We start from the raw sequence: 23337 nt of genomic DNA, 5'->3' as shown, positions 1-23337 counted from the left end.
CTTGGGGAAAGTTATGCCGGGATCCGGCATAAGCGCCTTAAGGCATAACTAAAGTTATGCTTGATCCGGCATAACTTTAGTAAACCTCTGCCAGAGACAGCATAGGTTGTCTTAAGGCATAACTAAAGTTATGCCGGATCCAACATAAGTTGCCTTATAAGACAAACTTTTAGTTATGCCTTAAGAGCCTGTTTGGATGGGCTTATGCCTATAAGCTGCAAACAACTTATAAGCTAAAAAAAAATAAGTTGGGATAGTCTAACTTATTTTTTTTGGCTTATAAGCTGTTTTCAGCTTATAAGCTGCTTTAGATAAGCTAAGTCAAATGGGCCAAATTATTTTTTTGAGCTTATTTTAAGCACAAAATGACTTTAAGCTGGCCAGCCAAACACTCAAAAAAGCTGAAAACAGCTTATAAGCAACTTATAAGCCAATCCAGACGGGCTCTAACACAACTTATGCCGGATCCGGCATAACTTTAGTTATGCCTTAAGGCAACCTATGTGGCATAAGGCAAACTTTTCTCAAAGCCTTGAATTGCGAAATGATTTTTATTTTTAAGCCTGAGTATTGCCGGTCCCAAGCCCGGATAAAGGAGGAGGGTTGCCGAGGGTCAATCGGAAACAGCCTCCCTACCCAGGTAGGGTAAGGCTGCGTACATCTTACCCTCCCCAGACCCCACTATTGTGGGATTACACTGGGTAGTGACCAAGCCTGAGTGGGGGTTCGAACCCAGAATCTCAGTATCTTCGGTCACCTTTTCAAGTGAAAGGCAAAAACTTAAAGACCACCAATTTGAGGGGCAAAATTTAAAGACCACCCCAAAAGAAGGGCAGTCCGCGCAAAAAAAAAAAGAGGTTGTACAGTAGCTGCAGATGAGGCAGATTTTGCTGGGTTAAGTTCACAAATGGCCTCCATAAGCGGTGGTCTTGATTTTCTGGCCCCGCTTAACAAATTTTTTAAAAAATAGCCTCCGGTTCAGAAAATTTGCTAGGCAAAGCTTTTGTTGCGCATGAGCATAAGTTGTTGATATAAATTAGTTTTGCCTATAACACAGAAGTTTAGGTGGCGAAAGCTAGAACTTTTGCCTGATGGGCAACAGAGGCAAAGCTTTTGTTGCCAATCGGCCATAAGGTGGACCTAAATTAGTTTTGCCTATAAGACAGAAGTTCAGAATATTTCAAGACAGTTAACGTGCTTAAACCACAAGTTCAGCCTTATAGGCAAAAGCTAGAACTTATGCCTGATGGACAATAGACAGGCAAAACTTTTGTTGCCCATTGGGCATAAGTGATGGACATAAATTAGTTTTGCCTATAAGGCAAAAAGTTCAGGATATTTCAAGACAATGAAACCTGCTCAAATGACCACAAATTCTATCTTATAGGCAAAAGCTAGAACTTATGCCTGATGGGCAACAAAAGTTCTTCCCAGCAAATTTTTTTAAGTTAAGGTCATTTTTTAAGACAAAAATTCAAGACTGGACACTTTTGGAGACACCACTGTCATATCCTGAATTTTGCTAGAAAGTGCATTTGGGTCACTTTGACATCACTTGACTGAATTCTATGTGGACCCCATTCCAAGAATTTAGGAATAGCTTGACATCAGTCAAGCTTTTAACTTTCCTGTTTTAGCACAAGGTTTGGACGATTGTGGACTACCATTTATTTCACTGGTCTACGCGGGGATAAGTACAAGCTGTGGATAGTTAGCTGTGGCCTGTGTGTGAGAATTTATTTCGTATTAAATTGACCTATTTTCTTTAATGCAAGTATAGTTAGTTCGCACAACTTTGAATATCTCCTTTATTCTTATAAACTGGTAACAAGGTGCGCTGTAGGATTCTGAGGTTTTACTTTTTACTCAAATTCACGTCTATATTATAAAAATTTTCAAGTGATGTCAGTCCATTTTTATATACAAATTGATTTTCAAAAGTACTGAATAATCTGGCCAGCCATGTCACACACATAGCAAGCTGGCCTTGTTCATGTTATTTAGCATGAATCACTTATTTAGGTTCAACATTTAAGGCTCCTCATCGTTGCTACATATTACGTCTAGTACATGGCGAATGTATACGTACTTGGATCTATTGCGTCATTAACCTATGACAGTCATTATCTAACGGAAATGTTGAGGATGTTAGCTGTTAGGAGCTGGAAAAAGGGTGGCTTCTTGAACTCACACTTCAAATTTGCAGATATTGATTTGTATATGACTATTAGACACAGATATATAGTGGGGTGTCAGTAAATTAGTCATAGACACATCCTATTGGTTCTTTAATCTAAAGTGAGGTTTGATCAATCTTGGATTATAATGGATAGTACAACAGCATCAGCACAAGGTCCAACACCACCAGGTGAGGAGCTGCTAAGGAAGATTCAAGAACTGGAGGAAGGACATGCTGAATTGAAGAAGGTTATGTTTAAGCTCACGATTTCTGATGATCACAGAGCACAGAGACAAAGGTCCCATTCTATCTCCCAAAAAAAACCGCCTCGTATTGGCGGAGGCCCTGCTGCAGTGAAGTTTACTGATAGACACTATTTGAATATATTGCAGTCAATGGGACAAGCAGTGCATGTATTTGATGTGAACTATCGTATAATTTACTGGTGAGTAATTGAAATAGACTTCCTATCTTTTGCCTTTTCATTTTTCCTTATGTTCATTCGGACTTGGGAGAGAAAAGAAGTGGGTGGAGAGATTTAGACCTCATTTGTTTTTATTAAGATTAAAACGTCTGAATCTGAATGCACATTAAAATATTAAGATGTGCATTAAAATTTAGATGTCTGAATTCTGAATATTAATATGTTGTATTAAGATCTGAATACTAAATTAATCTAAATTTGAGCAGTGTTAGACCTTGATTGGTGTTTGTCTCGTTTATTCAAAGTTATTGATATAGGAGTGTAATTTGAGCAATTGTTGCATGCACAGGAATCGAACTGCTGAACAACTATATGGTCATTCTGCTGAAGAAGCTCTTGGACAAGATCCCATTGCACTCTTAGCAGCAGATGCTCGGGATTTTGGTGATGCTAATAACATTGTCCACCAAGTGAAAAGGGGTGAGAGTTGGACTGGACTGTTTCCAGTTAAGAATAAGCAAGGGGATAAATTCGTAGTTGTCGTTTCCACTACCCCTTTTTATGATGATGATGATAATTTCGTTGGTGTTATTTCTGTAACAAGTGATGTGAGACATTTTCAAGAAACAGCACTTGCATCGATGGGAGTGAAGCAGCTGGAAGTTGATGCAAGATTTAGAGCCAGAAACCTAGCCTCTTCCAAACTTGGAGTGGATCCCCAGCAGCCCCTGCAAGTTGCCATTGGCTCCAAAATATCTAATTTGGTTAGTACTTCCTTGTTTGGGTAGTTGCCTGGTTTTCTTTAGCTTTGTTTTGGTTCTCTTTACTGTCTGAATATAAGGGTGGCATATGCTGACATGACGTAACCTCATAACAGGCCTCAAAGGTGAGCAACAAGGTTAAGTCAAAAATCAAGACAGGAGAGAGCAGCGTGCTTTGCGAAGGTAGAAGTGAAGATAGTTATTATTCTAATTAGGGGTCGCAAAATGGTTCAAAGAAACAAGTAATCAACCAATCCGACCCATTGATATGGGTTGGATGACTGACCATCTAAAAATGGATCAAATATGGATATTATCCACTAAAAAGGGATATACAGATGGATAATATGGATATGATATCAATACCCATTTGTTTGCTTGTTATTTTTCATGACTTCTTGCTTTCTGGGATCTAAGCTTATTTTGGATTTTAGCTTGTGTTCTCACCTGACAATTCCTGAAACCATGGATAATGAGTATCCATATTATCCGTCGGTTAACCCACTTTTATCCGTGTTAAATATGAACGGGTCGGATATTTTATTCATTTTTGTTTAACCCGTTTTGACCCACTCATATCCGAACCGCCCATTTGACACTCTTAATTCTAACCATGCATTTTCTGTTGCTATCTCAGATCACAGGGAGGATGCAAATTCAATTAGAGCGAGTATGCCTAGGGGAGATGTTCACCCTTCTCCCTTTAGTTTATTCTCTAACTTTGCAAAAGAGGAGCATTCCAAAGGGAAACTCTCAATAGATTCTGGGGATGAGAGTGAGGGAAAACAAGGGATTTCTAAGATTATCACCTCGAAGGCAGAGGAGTGGATGGCGAAGAATAGCTTACCATGGCCATGGAAAGGCAACGAGCGAGATGCTTCGGAGACAAGGACTACACGATTTTTACGGCCGTGGCTAAACAATGACCAAGACAATGAGCTTAATCAAAGTAACTCTTATAATACATTAAAACCAGACAATCAGCTTATTGATACTAACTGTTCAACCACCAATGAAGCTTCGGGATCCTGGTCTTCTTCATTTAATGTCAACAGCACAAGCAGTGCTAGTAGCAGCGGAAGCACGAGCAGTAGTACTAATAATAAGGTGGACACGGATACTGATTCCCTGGATTACGAAATCTCGTGGGAGGACTTAACAGTTGGAGAAAAAATTGGAGAAGGTAAGTGAAATTCCTTTTACAGGTTAAATTGTCAAAGGCAAGTCTATCAGTTAATCCAAACTTGATCATAGAATTTTTTGAATAAGGCAAGGATGTAGTTTAGATGCTTCTGTTGTGAACAATTATCAGAAGTTAGTAGTCAATAGCACTTAAACCTTTCTATATCTATTTCCGAAGCTAGCTGGTTAATTTTGCTATGATATTCTTAAGCATTTCAAATTTTTTAATGTCGCCTTTTCTTTTACTTCTTCATTTCTCACTTTTCCTTTTATATGTGTTTCTCTAGGTGCTTGTGGAACTGTTTATCATGGGATGTGGTATGGATCAGTATGTTCCTTGGCTATTCTTTTATTATTATTTTCTGTCTTCTTGATCCTATCATATGGATGATGTCAAAGTAAAAAATTTCTCAACGCTTGAAATCTAAATCTACTAGCTATTTTCAAGAGGGAAAACCAAGGAGGGCGACTTGCTGGTTCTCCTTTCTAACATAAGGAGATGTCTTTGTTGTGCAGGACGTCGCTGTTAAATTATTCTCCAAGCAAGAATATTCTGATGAAGTGACATATTCCTTCAAACAGGAGGTCGGTCTGTTTCTCATAAATATGTCATGAAATGCTTTTGCTTTTTTCCCTTGTTTTTCCATTGAACTTTAAGCTCTATGGCAGTCATAATAACGGTCTTTCGGTTATTTCATAGAAATCGCCATAAAATTGCTGTAGCCTTTAATGAGGTCTTGGATGCAGTGAATCAAGGTCAAAACACACCAGCAATGTATTGATTGTTGAAGCGAAGGACAAAGATGGAAGATACTCACTGAGCACCAAGCCGATCTTTTTATGCTCTTTGTCACCGTGATTTCTGGAAAATTTGAACTTTTTATCGTAATCAATCCCAGTTAATGCAGGACCAATGCAAAAAGTAATTTGCAAATGATGAGAACTAAGTCTGTCAAAAACAAAAATACCATTTCCCAGTTTATTAGAGACCATCACGATACGTGTTAAAATTAGTTATTAAGTGCTAATGGTGAATCAACGTTCTTTACCACCTGCGTTATGCACTTAAACAAGGAACAAAGCTTGAGAGCTTTCTGTCTTCGAGTTCTTCTCTTGCTTGAGTCTTGGTTCTGGATCTACCTTTTGTATTCTATTAATTTTGATCAACCTCCACTTGGAATTCCTCCTTTTATTTTCCAACCCAAATGCTATCTGATTTTGTAGGATTAATTGCCAAAGAAAATAGTTCTACAATGAAACGACTCATTCATAGTATGTCTTGGAAAAGACCTTTTGTGTCAGAGATTAGTGCTTGGAGACTTAATCTAATGTGTCTTTGCTCTAATTCAAGTATGTTTACTAACATTATGTTAGATCCAGAAGCATCTCTGACAGGCCTTATGCTTTTTTTTCCGAAGGTGTCCCTTATGAAACGACTTCGACATCCAAATATTCTTCTTTTCATGGGTGCAATAACTTCACCTCAACGCCTCTGCATTGTTACAGAGTTCTTGCCACGGTAATTCTTGTGGGGTCCAGTCCCCTATCCCATATTTTAAGAAAGGAAGATTTTTCTTCCTTTGACAAATTATACATTGGCAACAATTGTGGACTTGGCTAACAAGTCAATTTCTTTGTTCACATTTTCATGATGTAAGCGCTTACCTCATCATAATCGTGATGTAAGCGCTTACCTCACCATAGGAAATTCATTCCTATAAATAGGCAGCTTATGGTTCATTTGTAACACACCAAAATCTCAGACAATACATCTGAGTGAGAGCAAAAGTGAGGTATTCCATAGACTGTAAGAAAATAGTCTGTGAAGAAAAATAGAGTGTGAGTGATATTGTAGTGAGGTGGGAAAATCAAAAGAGTGTTATTTCTTTTGAGGGTGTAGTGGTCTTAGGAGTATTTGTACTCGTTAATACACAGTGTAAAATTCCTCTATAGTGATATCAGCTGCTCCTCTTGGCCGTGGTTTTTCCCTTATTCAGAAGGGTTTCCACATAAAATCTTGGTGTCATTATTGCTGCATTTTATTCTTGCTGATTTAACCATAAGTTAGTGTTCCGCGTTTATCACTAATACCGTGAATATTATTTTTGCGGGTCTATTTTATTCCCATCAATTCTCTACCTTCTTCACGCTGAGTAACCGGTTTCTATTTCCCCTTTCTCCATAGCAATTTTCTGCTCTTATTCCTTGTGACTATCAGTATTTCTCGTGTTACTGATAAATCGTTTCACCTTTTTCCATTATTGTAGGGGAAGTTTGTTCATGCTATTACGGAAGAATTCATTCAAATTGGAATGGAGAAGAAGAAGCCGCATGGCTTTAGACATAGTAAGTTCCTATGCTATTTGTATACCAGTTACTTATGGCATACATATCCTACCAGCTTGCGTGTGACTCGACTATTCTACCAGTATTGCCAGTTATGATAAACATTACCAAGAGTAGCATCCTTCTTTTTTAGTATTTTTCCTTCATTGCTGCTGATCATCAAATTCTTAGTTTTATAATAATTATTTGAGATATTTGGAGCTACCAGGGTTATTCTTTTAGCTTAACAGTATGTTTCATTTTGCTGCCTTTTCAGGCTCGTGGCATGAATTATCTTCATCATTTTAACCCACCTATAGTTCATCGTGACTTAAAGTCATCAAATCTTCTTGTGGACAAGAACTGGACCGTTAAGGTCTGGCTTCAGTTTATTTTACTGTCATCTTTTCTCTTTCTCACCAATCTCCTCAACGTCTATTACTAAAGAGGTTTTAATATGTGGAAAAAAAATTCTCACCTTGAAAATATCAAATAGGTTGGGGACTTTGGTCTGTCACGTCTTAAATATGAAACGTATCTAGCATCAAATACGGGTAAAGGAACGGTATCAGCTTGAACTCGAACCTCTTCCTTACTGTATTAGTTTGAACTTCAAGTGACTTATATCTTTCTACGTTAATTCTCCTGCAGCCTCAATGGATGGCTCCAGAAGTTCTTCGCAGTGAACCTTCAAATGAGAAGTATCCAAACTATGAGATATATGCATTATTATGCAGATTCCCGAATATTTTAATGATATCAATTCTTCTTTGGATGTGCGTTTTAGGTCTGATATATACAGTTTCGGAGTGATATTATGGGAACTCGCCACTGAAAAGATCCCTTGGGATAACCTCAACTCAATGCAGGTGTTTTTATCTTTCTGCATTCTCACTTGGACAACATACCACAAAATTCGATTGTCTAGCTCAAGTTGTGAGAATCGCCCCACTCTTCACGCAAAAGAAAAGTAAAAGTTAAAACTGGATTATTTTTCATCATAGAGTGGTATATAAAGAACAACATTTTTGTAGGTGATTGGAGCTGTAGGATTCATGAATCAGCGGCTCGATATCCCAAAGGATGTTCATCCACAATGGGCTTCTATTATTGAGAGCTGTTGGCATAGGTTTGCATCTTAATTCTTTCTGTCATCATAATTTGTTTTGCTGATGCAAATAGCCCTATGAGGAATACATTGTCATGTCTAAGATATATGCTGAAGATTACCGATATATTCTAATTATTATTTGGAAAACTTCTGAGGCATGTTGCATTGACATTGAAATATGTGCTGAAGTTACAATGGTGTCGTCCTTAGCAAACCAGGCTGAGATGACATCGGAACATATTCAATATCGCCTTTTCTAATCTGAGAGAAAATTAAGTTGACTTTGGTCCAACGTTTTGTCATAAGATTTTTAGTTTTCTCAAAGGAGTCATTAGACCGTGGTCTAAAAGGTCTATAAGTTGCAAGAGAAATTAAAAAAAGGGTCATCTAAACAACTGTCCCGAAAAGGGACCGCCGACGAATATTTAAGTATTACTGGCTGAATTAGATTCTCTGACTAAATTTTTAGATAAAGCTATCCCATCACTTCAGCATTTTTACTGCAATGGCAGAGCATCTGCCTTGGCCTGTGGATGATCCAGGTATTCTTATAAGGGACGTCAAGAAAAATGCAAGATTGCCACACATGGAATTCTAACCTACGACTTGAAGCAATTTTGAGCCACCTTTACCGCTACACCAAAGATTCCCTTGTGTAATTTGTTTTACATTATTTCTGCACTATAATCTTTTACGAGGCGATCCATTGAACCCCCTCAGCAGAGGCGGATCCAGAATTTGAACTCTATGAATCCAATCTTGAAGATTCTTAGTAATGAACTCATTGTATTTTGAAATTGTGGGTTCAGATCTACTATTTGTTGCAATTTTAGTAAATTTTTACACATAAATTTATACTCCGTGTCGAAATTATTGGGTTAAGATAAACCCGGTCCTTGAATGTTGCATCCACCGCTGCCCCTCAGGACCATGTTCCGTGCTAGCTCTGGCAACCATTTTGCATTGAATCACATTAATTTTACTCATCTTTTGAACTGAGCTGATATGTAACTTTTCTGAATGTCCAACTCAGTGAGCCAAAGTGTCGCCCGTCTTTCCAAGAATTGGTGGAGCAACTTAAAGATCTGCAGAGGCAGTATGTTATTCAGGCCCAGACAGCAAGTAGCACTGCACGAGATAGCATCTATAAGGAACAGTAAATACAGATAGCGGGCTTGTGCTTGAGTTTCATTGGCAGATTGCTAGCAGATCCATTGTGCTAACTCTTCAAGGTTTTATGGCTGTCACATGAATTATTGAGCCGAGGGTCTTTCGGAAACAGCCGTCCTACCTTGGTAGGAGTCAGGTCTGCGTACACTCTACCCTCCCCAGACCCCACGGTGTGGGATTTCACTGGGTTGTTGTTGTTGTTGTATTTGTGATGTCTTTCTGTCTTTTCTCACAGCTATTAACTATTGCTAAAACATAACCTTAACTGATTCAAACATAGGAATACCTTCACTTTTTTTCCTCAACTCATTTACTCTTGCTGGAATTACGAAATAACAAAACAACTTTTTGCTCTTTCAGGAGTAGTAACTTTTTCTCTTACATATACGGTGGTTTGTCGAATGAATTATACTACACCACTGCCAATGTTACTGATGGAGTTTATGAAGGTCGGGCATTCAAAATCCTGAATTTATGTTCTAGAACACTTTTATACTCATATTAAACATGAGTGAAAATTTGGTATGTGTAGGAATGGCAACTGTCGATGATATCTTTCGTGGCTCTACACTTTCTGATCATGTTTTGCGCTTCAAAAATATCCCACAGGTAATTGATTAGCAGTGAAATCACTGCAAGGTCTCCTTGTAATAGGGCTGGCACTAAGTTGATCCTCAGACATGTTGCAAACGAGATCTAAGCTTTGTATTGATCAATAAAAGGAACTTACAAGCAGATTGTTCATCAACTTTAGTAAACAAAGAGCAAAAGGAAAATAGAAAAGGGAGATTCCAGGCTGCTATTACAAATAGCTAACAAAATAAAATAACACAAGTCTTACAATAAGCCCTAGTAAATTATTTCCCTCTTCTGTAAAGGCATCTTCTCAGGGTCCCAAATGTAATTTGACAAATTCTTACATGGGTCCTCCACCATGGCTAGATTTATAACATGAGATATCCTAATTGTTGTCTGTTGTCATAAATTCTTCAAGTGACCTTGTTATCTATTCCAGTAAAGTGCTAGTTTATTAAATTTATCACAGCAAAGCTTACTGGTAACTGTCCTGAGCTTTCTAAGACATCACACTAATCATGCAACTGAAAAACTTCCATGTGTGAGAGAGGTTACATGTCCAAACAAAGATACATGACGAAGGGTTTTTGAGTTGTAATTGAGACAAGTATGGAGAATAACTTGTTATATTATTCCAAGAGATAAACACTATAAATACATGTACATAAGATGCTACTAAGGAAAGAAAATAAGAGTGATTCCTACAAATATGCTATTGATTCCTAAAAATCTGCTATCCATAAAAGTATTATGTACATTCCTAGGAAATGATCTACATTCATTCTGTAACACTCCCCCTCAAGCGGGAGCATAGATATTGATCATACCCAGCTTGTCACAAAGGTAATCAACTCGAGTTCCATTCAACACTTTTGTGAACAAATCAACTACTTGCTCTCCTGTCTTCACGTAGCCAGTGGAAAACACGTTTTCTTGAATCTTCTCATGAATGAAATGACAGTCAACCTCAATATGTTTAGTTCTTTCGTGATACAACGGATTTGAGGCAATATGAAGAGCAACTTGATTATCACACCAAAGTTTTGCTGGTGTATAGTGCTTCAACCCAATTTCAGTTAAAAGATGATGTATCTACATAATCTCACAGGCAGATTGTGACATAGCTTTGTACTTAGACTCTGCACTGGAACGAGATACAACACTTTGTTTCTTACTCCTCCATGATACTAGGTTCCCTCCAACAAAAACACAATAGCTTGTAGTAGATCTTCTATCAATTATAGTGTTAGGATTTGAATCCCAAATCCGACCTTTGTAAGAAGGTTCCCAGGAAAGATTGGAGGGTCACAACTGAACCACTTAAATACCAACCTCCTTAGACAGAACCTACTTACGCCGTGATGTAAGCGAAGAATAAATAGCACACACAAATTTATAGTGGTTCACCCTCAATGTGAGAGCTACGTCCACGTTGCTGCTGCAGATCTTATTAAAGAAGAAATATTACAAGTGTTTACAACACTCAACCTCACAACCCCAATCCCTCAAGAATTTTTTTACTAAAAAAAATTCTCTCAAAAAACTTCTCTTACTTAGGCCTTTCACTAAGAGTATTTCTCTTAGATTTTTTCTCTCTTTGGGATGTGTTGTCTTCTTCAATTTTTGCTGTGTCTAGCAAATGAGAAAGCTTCCCTATTTATAGGGATGAGATGAACCTATTGATGTCATTAGTGACTCAAGCAAGCACTTGACAATTTGCCAAATACAAAGAATATGCTTTCTTCCTCAAAACAAGGGAGATGTTTTCTTCCTTAAAATTAGAGAGTTGTTTTCTTCCTCAAAATAAGGGGATGGACCCAACATATAGATCTAGCATAGTCAGCATCTGCAAAACATTCAACGCGAGTATGACCGTAATTGCTATACAGTATGCCAAGTCCAAGAGTTCCTTTCAAGTAACATAAAATCTGTTCCAAAGCTGCCCAATGTTTGACCGTAGGTGCGGACATGAACTGACTAACAACACTCACTTTAAAAGCAATATCCGAACGAGTCACAGTGAGGTAGTTTAACTTCCCAACTATCCTCCTGTTTCTCTCTGGATCATCAAAAGGATCACCATCATCTTTCATAAGTTGCACACCTAGAATCATCGGAGTACTGCATGGTTTGGCTGCCAACTTTCCAGTTTCTTCAAGTAAGTCAAGACTGTACTTTCTCTGAGACAGAAGAATTCCCTTCTTGCTTCTATTTACTTCTACTCCCAAAAAGTATTTCAACTGACCTAAGTCCTTCGTATGAAATTTCGAATGCAAGAAAGACTTAAGGGAAGAGATCCCTGCTGAATCACTTCCTGTAATGACAATGTCATCAACATATACAACAAGAAGGATAATGCCAGCTACAGATAGACGGTAGAAGACTGAGTGATCACATTTGTTCATTTTCAGCCCAAACTCCTGAACTACCTCACTGAACTTGCCAAACCAAGCCCAGGGACTCTGTTTCAAGCCATATAAGGACTTCTTCAAGTGACAAACTTTCCCATACTCCCCCTGAGCAACAAAATCGGGTGGTCGCTCCATATATACTTCCTCTTGAAGGTCACCATGAAGGAACGCATTCTTGATATCCAACTGGTGTAAAGGCCAATTCTCAGAAGCAACAAGAGAAATTAACAGCCGGATAGAAGTGAGTTTGGCAACGGGGGAGAAGGTGTCTGAATAGTCCACCCCATAAGTCTGAGCATACTCTTTGGCCACAAGTCTAGTCTTAAGTCTTGCCACAAAACCATCTGGATTAACTTTAACAGTGAACACCCACTTACATCCCATTAGTTTCTTTCCCTTGGGTAAATCCACCAAATCCCATGTGTGGTTTTCCTCTAAGGCATGTATTTCCTCAAGCATTGCATCAGACCATCCAGAATAGTTCAAAGCCTCCTTCACTGTTTTGGGTACAGAGATGGAGTCTAGAGAAACAACCAAAGATCTAGACGTAGAGTATAAGCGGTCATAGGAGACAAAATTAGCAATGGAATATGTGGATTTGCAAGTTCGTGTACCTTTGCGAAGAGCAATAGGGAGGTCAAGATTTTCCGGAGGATCAGTCGAAGGAGGATCTGATGACAGAAGAACTGGTGCAGGACATATATCATTGGTCTCTTGCCGCCTCGAATAAACTTGTACAATTGGCGGTCTTCCTAGCATAGACGGAGCAGGAGCTGAAGGCATAATAACTGATTGATTCTCAATAGAAGAACTAGGAGACGGAGGAACAACATCATCTGACTGTTCTTTCAAAGAAGTAACTTGATAGACTAACCACTCATCTTCCTCCCCCTGAGTTGTAGAAATGAGAGGTGCGTAGAATAATGGTGTAGTCTTTGGAAATACCACATCAGCTGACACCAAATATTTGCCAAGTTCAGTAGAATAACACCGATATCCTTTTTGAAGGCGATAATAGCCCAAGAAAACACATTTCAATGCCTTGGGGTCCAACTTGGTAACAGATGGTCGAACATCTCGAACATAACATGTGCTTCCGAACACCTTAGGCTCCACTGGAATTAATGACTTGTTTGGAAAGAGAATATTATAAGGGGCATCACCAGCAAGCACACCAGATGGAATGCGATTAATCAAGAAACAAACTGTAGAAATCGCATCAGCCCAAAACTGCTTAGGAACCTTTGTTTGAAATAATAGTGCTCGAGCAATCTCAAGTAAATGTCTGTTCTTCCTCTTAGCAACTCCATTTTGAGAGGGTGTATCAACACAGGATGACTGATGTAGAATTCCATGTTGTCTCATGTAAGATTGAAATGAATCTGACATGTATTCTTTAGCATTGTCATTCCTGAAAATGCGTACAGTAGTATTAAATTGGTTCTTAATTTCAGCACAATAAGCACAGAAATGAGAGAACACTTCAGATCTGTTCTTCATAAAGTAAGTCCACGTCATTCGAGAAAAATTATCCACAAAGGTAACAAAATATTTATATCCACCTTTTGACACAACTGGACATGGCCCCTAAACATCAGAGTGAACTAACTCAAAAATAAATTCAGCTCATTTATTAACCCTTGGACTTAATGAATTGCAATGATGTTTTGCGAAATGACATGATTCACAATCTAATGAATAGACCTTCTGAAACTGAGGACAAAGCTTCTTTAAGATGGGCAAAGAAGGATGTCCCAACTGACAATGCACATCAAATGGAGATGTAACGTTGGAGCAAGCAACAGAACGAGGGACCCATTCATCAAGGATGTAGAGACCATCCGATACATGTCCTTTACCAATAATTCGATTTTTCATAAGATCCCGAAGCAAACAATGATCAGGAAAGAATGAGAACCAGCAATTTAGATCTTTAGTAAGTCTACTCACAGAGATTAAATTAAAGGAAAGTTTTGGTAGACTTAACAGAGATGACATGGTAATACAGGAGGTTGGTTTAACCGTCCCAAATCCCACAATGTTATATATTGACCCATCAGCTGCTGTTACGAGAGAGGGCGATTTGTGAGATCGAAAGCTAGAAAAAATATTTGGATTACCTGTCATGTGATCTGTAGCACCAGAATCAATCACCCATTTATTTGAAGAGGAGATAAGACATGTTTTATATGACTTGACAAGGGCAGTAACCGAAGGAAATTTCTTTAATGTTTTCTGATATTGAGATAATTTAGCAAAAACATAATTGGTAACTAGAATTGTTTCAGTCATATATTTTTTTTTCCGATCAAGACTTAGCGTATAACAAAAGAAGCCAACAAAGCTTTGTACCAAATATCCCTGACACGTTACAGAATGTTTTAAAGCTTCAGATATTTCAACAGAGAAAGCTTCAGGTGAACTTCTCTTCGGGCGGAAAAGCAGTCAATTTCTAAGGACAATAGAGTCAAACAAAAACAGTAAAGTTTCAGACTCAATCACTAGCAGATTCAACACACTATTCGATCTCAAACAAATCGAAAAGCAGCAGCAAAAGCAGATTCGAAATCAGATCTGTTCAAGAAAGAATCAGATTCGGAGAGCAGCAAAAGAAGAATCAAATATGTTCACGAATAAACCTGGTTCGTGGTGTTTATCCTTCAAAAACGTGGTCTGTTGATCATGAGACCACAAAAAAATGTGCCAGAAACTTCAGTGCGAAATCAGATCCAGAAAATCAGATCAAAGTGGAATTCCGGTGAAATTCCGGTGAGTCGCCACAACTTCCGGCGACAGAAGTTGACAAAACTCCGATGAGATATTAAAGCCCGCTCTGATACCATGTAATTGAGACAAGTATGGAGAATAACTTGTTATATTATTCCAAGAGATAAACACTATAAATACATGTACATAAGATGCTACTAAGGAAAGAAAATAAGAGTGATTCCTACAAATCTGCTATTGATTCCTAAAAATCTGCTATCCCTAAAAGTATTATGTACATTCCTAGGAAATGGTCTACATTCACTCTGTAACAAACTGCAATAGTTTATCTAAGAAGGATACAAATAGGGAATGATGCTTCATTTACAGGCTCTTACACCACATGATTTCGTGGATAGCATGAAGAAAGATGGGAGGTAGCATTTCTTGCAACTCATTTCAAAGTTAGTTGTGTAACAGTTGATATGCTAGACTTGTTTCCTGAAAATGGTAGTTGCAGAAGTTAAATGATGTACTGTAAAGTCTTCTAAAATTGTAGTGTTTCATTCTCTGAGAATCGTGCGACTCTGAATGTGTCTTATGCATTGCATCTACTTCTTGTGTGGAACTACTGCAGCATTACGCAAGGGAAAATTTCCCTTCTGTTAAGTGCATGGAATACGCGGTTCAAGTTGAATTTATACTCTCTCAAAGGCCAACAACCTATTCCTCAACGTTGATGGTGCCATTGGTACCCTCTTGTTGGATCTCCTTGCAGGCAGTGGAATGTCACTAAGTCAGAAATCGATGAAATAGTAAAGATCAGTTACCTGAATGGGCTTCTCATGCTGGCACGTTCTATTGGTCTTATCGGGTAAGTTGGTTGATGCTTCAATTGCTGCACTTCCATTAACTTCCCTTCTACATTAAAGAGAAATTTAGTCGTTAAACAATTGAAACGTACCTTTTTAAAGTTCAGGCACAGATTTGATCAGAAGAGATTGAAGCAGCCTTTATACCGTTGTTATGTCCCGTATTTTTATACATTGGGACAACTCGGATTAGCTATGATAATTTAAGGCCAAGAATATTCCGGGATTTGAAGTCGGGACTTTTGCCCATTTGATTTTATTTTGAGACATAATTTATATATGAAATTGTTGGTATTGAACACTTAGGAAAAATTGGGACCACAATTCATAAAATTGGAAATTAAAAATCTTGCACCAAAATCCCCTTTGGCCGTGTACATTGGAATGGTCCCACACATTGTTGTGGCCAATTTTAATTGGTCCAACACATGTGTGGGCCATAAACAAATAAGAGATATTTTGTGGGACTTAAAAAGATGACCTTAAGTCATCTTCTTACCATTCAACACTTAAAAAAAAAAAAAAGAGCAACAAGTTGAAGCCAAGGAGGCTCTCGGCTAGAACAAGGAAAACCCAAGTCCATTTCAAGCCTTCCAAAAATCTATTCTTTGGTACAAACCCACTATATTGAGGTCCCTAAGTAGCGTGGAAGAGTTGTTTGGGTCATCCAACCATTCGTTGTGTGAATTGCAAACCCTAACCAAAGTGTGGAATTGGAGAAGAAAGGTAAGTTTTGCTCTTGTTTATGTGTTGTGAACGTTTAATTCATGTTGTAGTATGTTAACATGGATGAAAATTATGAAATGTAGTATGTTGGGAGTTGGGTCGTGTATGGTGTGTGAAGTTGTGTAAATGGGTGTTGTGACTAAGTGATGAATTAACTCTATTTAGTATGTTGATTATTGTAGGGTGAAGAAATGAATGAGAACTATCGATGTATGTATATAGGTGGGTATGTAGCCGTGTATATAGCCTCCAATTTGTAGCAAAGAATGAATTAATATCGCTTAGCGTCGTAATGGTTATTGTGATGACTTTTATGTTGGAAATGAGAGTTTAATGTCCCAAAATTGATATGGTAAATGTGCGGACTGATTTGGAGAATTTGGTGCACTTAATGTAATCTTTATTTATGAGAACCATCAACATATGTATATGTGTAGTGTGGACGAATGTGGGTCATATAATATGCCGAAGATCGCATTAATATCGCTTAGCGTTTTAATTGTCGTCGTTATGAATTCTAGTTGGAAATGAGCATTTTAATGACTCAAGATGGATGTTGAGATTGTGTGGGCTGTTTTCGGCCAACTTGGAGAAAAAATTATTTGATTGTTGGAAAAATTATGTGAATTGTTTAGAATGCCCTTGAATATTGTTGGTAAGGATTCGGGTTGATAATTGAAGGTATGAGCGATATTGTGGCTTGAATGTAAGCCGTTGAATTAATTATTATGAATGTTGTCGAATGAAGTAAAAGAGAGTATTAATGTAATATTGCCTTTCAGATTGATTATCGATGTTACTAGGTTGGTTATTGTGGTTGTTGTTGTTGATTTTGAGCGAGTTAAATTCTCGGGTTGGCCTATTTACAGGGGAAATGCTGCCGAATTTTCTGTAGAATTTAATGTTAGTGTGGAATAAATGGCTTAAGTGCCCTCAGCTAATGTTTGATATTCGTTGGCGTATTTGTAGACCTTGGGGAGCCCGAGGCGTAGATTGGGATTAGCTTTAGTCGGGTTAGCTTGGAGCGCGTACAAGGTATGTAAAGTAACCTTCTTTCTTTTGGCATGCCTTAGTTTTACATAGGCTAGATTAGAGCCTTAAGGGAATTCCAAATTCGAAATCCGAGCATGTTATGATCCGTATATGTTCCTTGGCACTCTTATGTATGATTTGATGAAATGTGAACCTTTATGTATTTGAAATAATCGCTTTCCGAACTTTGCACAAAAAGGTTTCACTTTAAAGAATTTCGTAATTTTTGAATGCCATATCTTTCACATAAAGGCTCGGATCGTTTTGATATTTTCGTATGAGTTTGCATGGCCTATGATGAGTATGTTTTCCATAGGCGGGCCCGACTCGGGCCAATACCCGTCCGTGGGTCCCGCGACTTTCCTTTATGTAATTCGGAGAATTTTTGAAAGAATTTGGTATGACTACTATTCGATTTCCAAGTATGATCATTTTGCTTACGTTTGAGTTTATGATAATGATTTTATGCATATGACTACTCACGACTCTACTCGTGCATTCTGTTATATCTTTCGTCGAGTCCCGGGCCGGTTCTGTTGTCGTGCGCACTTTGATATACTCCGGAGTTATGATGTGTTTATGGTTCACCGAGCTACTCGCCAAAGAGGGTCGGGTTCCACTTATACTTGGTGTTATGGTGTGTATGGTGTTATGGTGTGTATGGCGTTATGCTGTGTTATGATATGTGACGGGGATCCGGAGATTTGAAACCTTTCTGGTATTATGCTGTGTTATGGCGCCATTGACGGGCAGGCGACCATATTCTTCTGTACCCTATGCATGACTTACATATTTTTAAAGTAAACATTTTGATATGTTGGATTTTTACTTATTCCCTGTACTACTATTTCGTTTATGTCTCAGATTCGTTTCTGTATCTTCTGCTTTGCATACTCAGTACATATTTCGTACTGACCCCCTTTCTTCGGGGGCTGCGTTTCATGCCCGCAGGTACAGACGCACAGTTTGGTGATCCACCAGTTTAGGACACCCTCTTCTGCTGTTCGGAGTGCTCTTCTCATTTCAGAGCATATATTTTGGTATATATTTGTTCGTTGTGTATGTATACATTTGTCCAGGGGTACGGCGGGGCCCTGTCCCGCCATATGTTTCTGTTGGTCTGTTTAGAGGTCTGTAGACGTATTTGTGGGTGTGTGTGTGCCTACTTCTGTTCAGATGTGTATGTATGATCCTACTCGTTATGGCAGCCTAGTCGGCGTGCATTTTGCATATGTTTTGGTTATGGCAGCCTTGTCGGCATGCACTTTGTATATGTTTTGGGGCCGTTGTGCCATTTGATAGCCTGGTCGGCTTTTGATATATGTATACGCCTATGGTTATGTTGAAATGTGTTTACAACAGTTTGATATAGTTTGAGACGACATAGAGTATTTATGGCCGTATATGCTATTTGTCTGTGATTCGGTATGGATAGGTGTGTCAGGGCGCCCAACTCGGGCGCCAGTCACGGCCTACGGGGTTGGGTCGTGACAACCGTCACCCATGGGAAGATGTTCTCTACACCAGCATTTTATCGAAAAGTGTTTTTTGTGATCATTCTTCATGTTTTGTACTAGTATTTTGTACCCCTAAGTGCTTGCTAAGCATTTTTGTAAGTTGTTATAAAAGACAAACCTTTTAGTTTCACACGAAGAGTTTTCTTTAATTCCAATATATAAAGGAAATAACACATTTTATTGAGCCATTGTGTTATCTACTTAAAAGGGCAGCCCGGTGCACAAAGCATCCCACGTTAGTGTAACACCCCGCATCTTGGAACTGAGTTTAAGCTCATATCATTAGAGTTCTAGTGAAAACACTGAAGGTTTGAACGTTTTGCGAAAATGGTTGATAGGCCTACTTCGGGCAGCGATAACTCCTTGATCGGTTTGAAATTTGGGAAAGTACCCTCAATAAAAGTTGTAGTATGTAGAAATACCTTTCTAACGATATAAGGACCAAGCCAATCAGAGATCGGAGCAAGGAGATATGATCGTCTCAATATGGCTAATAGTAAGGCACTTGAAATCCTATAGAATCGGCTAAGTTTTCGATACGTCTGCCTTCCAGTCAAATGTCGTGAAAATCCGTTGGGAATTTGAGGAAACTTCCTTGATGAAAGTTGTATCCCTTTGAAATAGATTTCCAACGGTATATTATGGGGGTAAAACGGACATCTTTGCAAAGAGTTATGCCCATTTTACTGAAGCCTGTCTTCGCTGGAAATTCTGCCTGTGTTACGGTGGACGTTACGGGCCGTAACACGTGTTACGGGACCGTAACAGTGAGCCGTAACGTCCCAAAAATTTCTAGAAACTCACTGGAAATTTTCACTAAGGTACGGTCCCAAGTTACGGTCCGTCCTACGTGATACGGGACCGTAACATGGGGCGTCCTTTGGTCCGTTAAGTACGTTTCGGGTCACCTGACTTCGAGAGGCCATAACCCTATCATAAATTGGGAATTTGGGAAAACTCAAAGCATGAAAGTTGTATATAATTGAAATACCTTTCCAACCATAGGTCGTGGGCCCACAGGTGACATCGGGATAGGGAGATATGGATGTTTTAAGACAGAAAGGTCCCAACCCGATTTCAAGTCGGGTCAAACCCATTTCCCCTTGGTATTTAAGGGAAGTGCTCAACCCTAGAAGCCCCATTTCTCATATTTTCAGATTTTAGAGAGAGAGAGGGAGAGAGAGGAGAGTTAGAGAGAGAAAGTAGAGAATCAATTAAGTTGAAGGCCCCGAATCCCGAGGCTCGTGAAGGATAAAGTGTAGTACAAGTTGTTGCCGTCATTCTAAGCTAAAAATCGAACTTGGGGATGTTGATTTCTTGGTGACTACTCATAAAAGGTAATTTTTCTACTCCCTAATCATTTATAGTTGTGAATTGATGAATTCTCGCGAGAATAATAAATGGGTTTGATAAAGAGAATTATATGAACTATGCTAGAGTTTTTGTATTGTTGACTTGGGATAGTTGTATTCATGTGGGTGATGAAGAATGATGTTAATTACATCTAATTGAGATTGTAGAATTATCTAGAAGTAATAGAATGGGGATTGGGTGAAGAAAACACCATTAATGAAGGTTATGGAGCTTCATGCCCACCAAGTGTTTGATAAAATGCTTAGATGAACAAAGCATGGATATTGTTGCTAATATAGAATCCCTATGACCTGTATTGCTATAGATTGAAGTTGAAGGGATTCAAGGACATTGTGATACGCTCAAAAGCGGGAAGTTAAGGTATGTAGAACTTCCATCCACATGTGGGAATCTCTACGTTCTTCCCCATGACCCGTTTCATAAAATCCATGAAGTTCAAATCCTAGGGCATTAAACCCAACATATTGGTAGCCCGTAATTATGAATTTATGTACATGAATCTTGTATCTATATTCGTTATTGTATTCCTAATCTTCCATTACGGTTATTAGGAATCCTAGCTTAATCCATGAATCATGAATTCTTTCTCATGTGTTCTCATTATGTTTATATGAAACTTTATGATTTCATCCAGCAAGTTACAAGCATGTTTTCAAGACAAGTATATATATATATATATATATATATATATATATATATATGATTTCGAACTATTGTTATTACTCATGAACCAAAAACATGTTTTGCAAGACTATGACAAGTTATCTTATGAAACTATACAAGCAAGTTATGATTCATGAAAACCATGTACAAGCAAGTTATGATTCATGAACACTATGTACAAGCAAGTTATGATTCATGATATACCATGGGCAGTAAGTGCCACTATTTTACATGTTCATGTTTTGGGAGTTGCATTAATTACCGAGGAGGGCTTCAGATAGCCTGAAATTACGTAGCCACCGAAGGATGAGGATCGCTCCACCCATGTCCCGGACGATCTCTCATAATGACTGGATCCTTTCATATTTTATCAAATCTCATGTTCCCTGGCAAGGACTGAGTGTTCTGCTGGCGGGACGCAAGCACCAGACCATGGATCGGTTATAAGTTATTGCTCTCCCTACTTATCATGTTTTACTTATGTTATATATATATATGTACTCATGCTCATGCTCATGTTCATGTCCAGGTTTTCAGTTTCAGTTCTTATCATGTTATTCCATGTCCCATGTTATTTCTTTCAGTTGCTTTACATACCAGTACATTCAATGTGCTGACGTCCCCTTTTTATTGCCCGGGGGCCTGCATTTCACGATGCAGGTACTGATATACAGGACGACACATCGGCTCAGTAGGAAAGCATTCGTATCAGCTTATTGGTGAGCCCCATCTCATTCGGGGTTTAGTCAAATTTGGTTTTATGTTTAGTTATGCAACTAAGGTATGGTGGGGGCCTTGTCCCAGTAAGTATGTCTTCCAGTTAGACTCATGATAGAGGTTTCATAGACTAGACAAGTCAGTTATGTCATGTCAGACATTCGGAGTCGTATAGCCATTTTGGCTCATTCATGTTATTTCCGCACTCATGTTTAAACAAGTATTTTTATTAAGTATTATGACTTACTACGTTTTATAAAGGCTCATCATGCATTCACGTTATATTCCGCTTATGTTATGTATCATGATGATTCAGCAAGCCATGTGGTTCGCTCGGTCACATGCAGTCAGGCACCGAGTGCCGTGTTATTTCCAGGCCATGGTTCGGGGCGTGACAGTTAGCAGCGTCCGTGGAAGGGCCGCACCCCAAGGGGTGTGATGTAGACAGTCTATCCTAATACAAGCATTAGTGGATGCTTCCACAGCTCGACCCGTGACCTATAGATCACACGGAGACAACTTTACCATTGCTCTAAGGTTCCCCTTCATCTCCTTATTGCACAAACTTTGTTTCAAAAGATTTGCAGGATTAACGTGTTGGTCAATGTAACACCCCGCATCTTGAAACTGAGTTTAAGCTCATATCATTAGAGTTCTAGTGGAAACACTGAAGGTTTGAACGTTTTGCGAAAATGGTTGATAGGCCTATTTCGGGCAGCGATAACTCCTTGATCGGTTTGGAATTTGGGAAAGTACCCTCAATGAAGTTGTAGTATGTAGAAATACCTTTCTAACGATATAAGGACCAAGCCAATCAGAGATCGGAGCAAGGAGATATGGTCGTCTCAATATGGCTAATAGTAATGCACTTGAAATCCTATAGAATCGGCTAAGTTTTCGATACGTCTACCTTCCAGTAAACTTTCGTGAAAATCTGTTGGGAATTTGGGAAAACTTCCTTAATGAAAGTTGTAGCCCTTTGAAATAGATTTCCAATGGTATATTATGGGGGGCAAACGGACATCTTTGCAAAGAGTTATGCCCATTTTACTGAAGCCTGTTCGCTGGAAATCTCGCCTGTGTTACGGTGGACGTTACGGGCCGTAACAGTGAGCCGTAACACACCAAAAATTTCCAGAACCTCATTGGAAATTTTCACTAAGGTACGGTCTCAAGTTACGGTCCGTCCTTCGTGTTACGGGACCGTAACATGGGGCGTATTTTGGTCCGTAAGTACGTTTCGGGTCACCTGACTTCGAGAGGCCATAACCCTATCATAAATTGGGAATTTGGGAAAACTCAAAGAATGAAAGTTGTAGATAATTGAAATAACTTTCCAACCATAGGTCTTGGACCCACAGGTGACATCGATATAGGCAGATATGGATGTTTTAAGACATAAAGGTCCCAACCCGATTTCAAGTCGGGTCAAACCCATTTCCCCTTGGTATTTAAGGGAAATGCTCAACCCTAGCAGCCCCATTTTCTCATATTTTCAGATTTTATAGAGAGAGAGAGAGAGGTAGAGAGAGGAGAGTTAGAGAGAGAAAGTAGAGAATCAATCAAGTTGAAGGCCCCGAATCCCGAGGCT

The 23337-nt window shown here is 38.8% G+C and overlaps 1 protein-coding gene across 1 annotated transcript; it reads left to right on the top strand.

The window, feature by feature from the left end:
• Nucleotides 1–1531: 1531 nt before the first annotated feature.
• On the top strand, nt 1532–10136 carry LOC132604495 (uncharacterized). The gene is made up of 14 exons (XM_060318022.1): nt 1532–2624; nt 2953–3367; nt 3481–3547; nt 4002–4547; nt 4834–4874; nt 5063–5131; nt 5965–6065; nt 6814–6892; nt 7149–7247; nt 7368–7436; nt 7523–7572; nt 7659–7740; nt 7906–8000; nt 9016–10136. Exons 1-14 carry the CDS (start codon nt 2326–2328, stop codon nt 9140–9142), a joined length of 2139 nt encoding a protein of 712 aa, XP_060174005.1. The 5' UTR covers nt 1532–2325; the 3' UTR covers nt 9143–10136.
• Nucleotides 10137–23337: the final 13201 nt, after the last annotated feature.

Source organism: Lycium barbarum, chromosome 7, assembly GCF_019175385.1.
Source record: "Lycium barbarum isolate Lr01 chromosome 7, ASM1917538v2, whole genome shotgun sequence".
Lineage (NCBI taxonomy): Eukaryota > Viridiplantae > Streptophyta > Magnoliopsida > Solanales > Solanaceae > Lycium > Lycium barbarum.
Note: the sequence above shows the minus strand (reverse complement) of the source record. Positions and strands in the feature narration are given on the sequence as shown.

Coding starts and splice junctions, on each gene's coding strand:
- LOC132604495 (XM_060318022.1), top strand. CDS start 2,326: ATGGATAGTACAACAGCATCAGCACAAGGTCCAACACCACCAGGTGAG. Junction 5,132..5,964: donor CATATTCCTTCAAACAGGAG/GTCGGTCTGTTT, acceptor TTTTTTCCGAAG/GTGTCCCTTATGAAACGACT. Junction 6,066..6,813: donor GTTACAGAGTTCTTGCCACG/GTAATTCTTGTG, acceptor CCATTATTGTAG/GGGAAGTTTGTTCATGCTAT.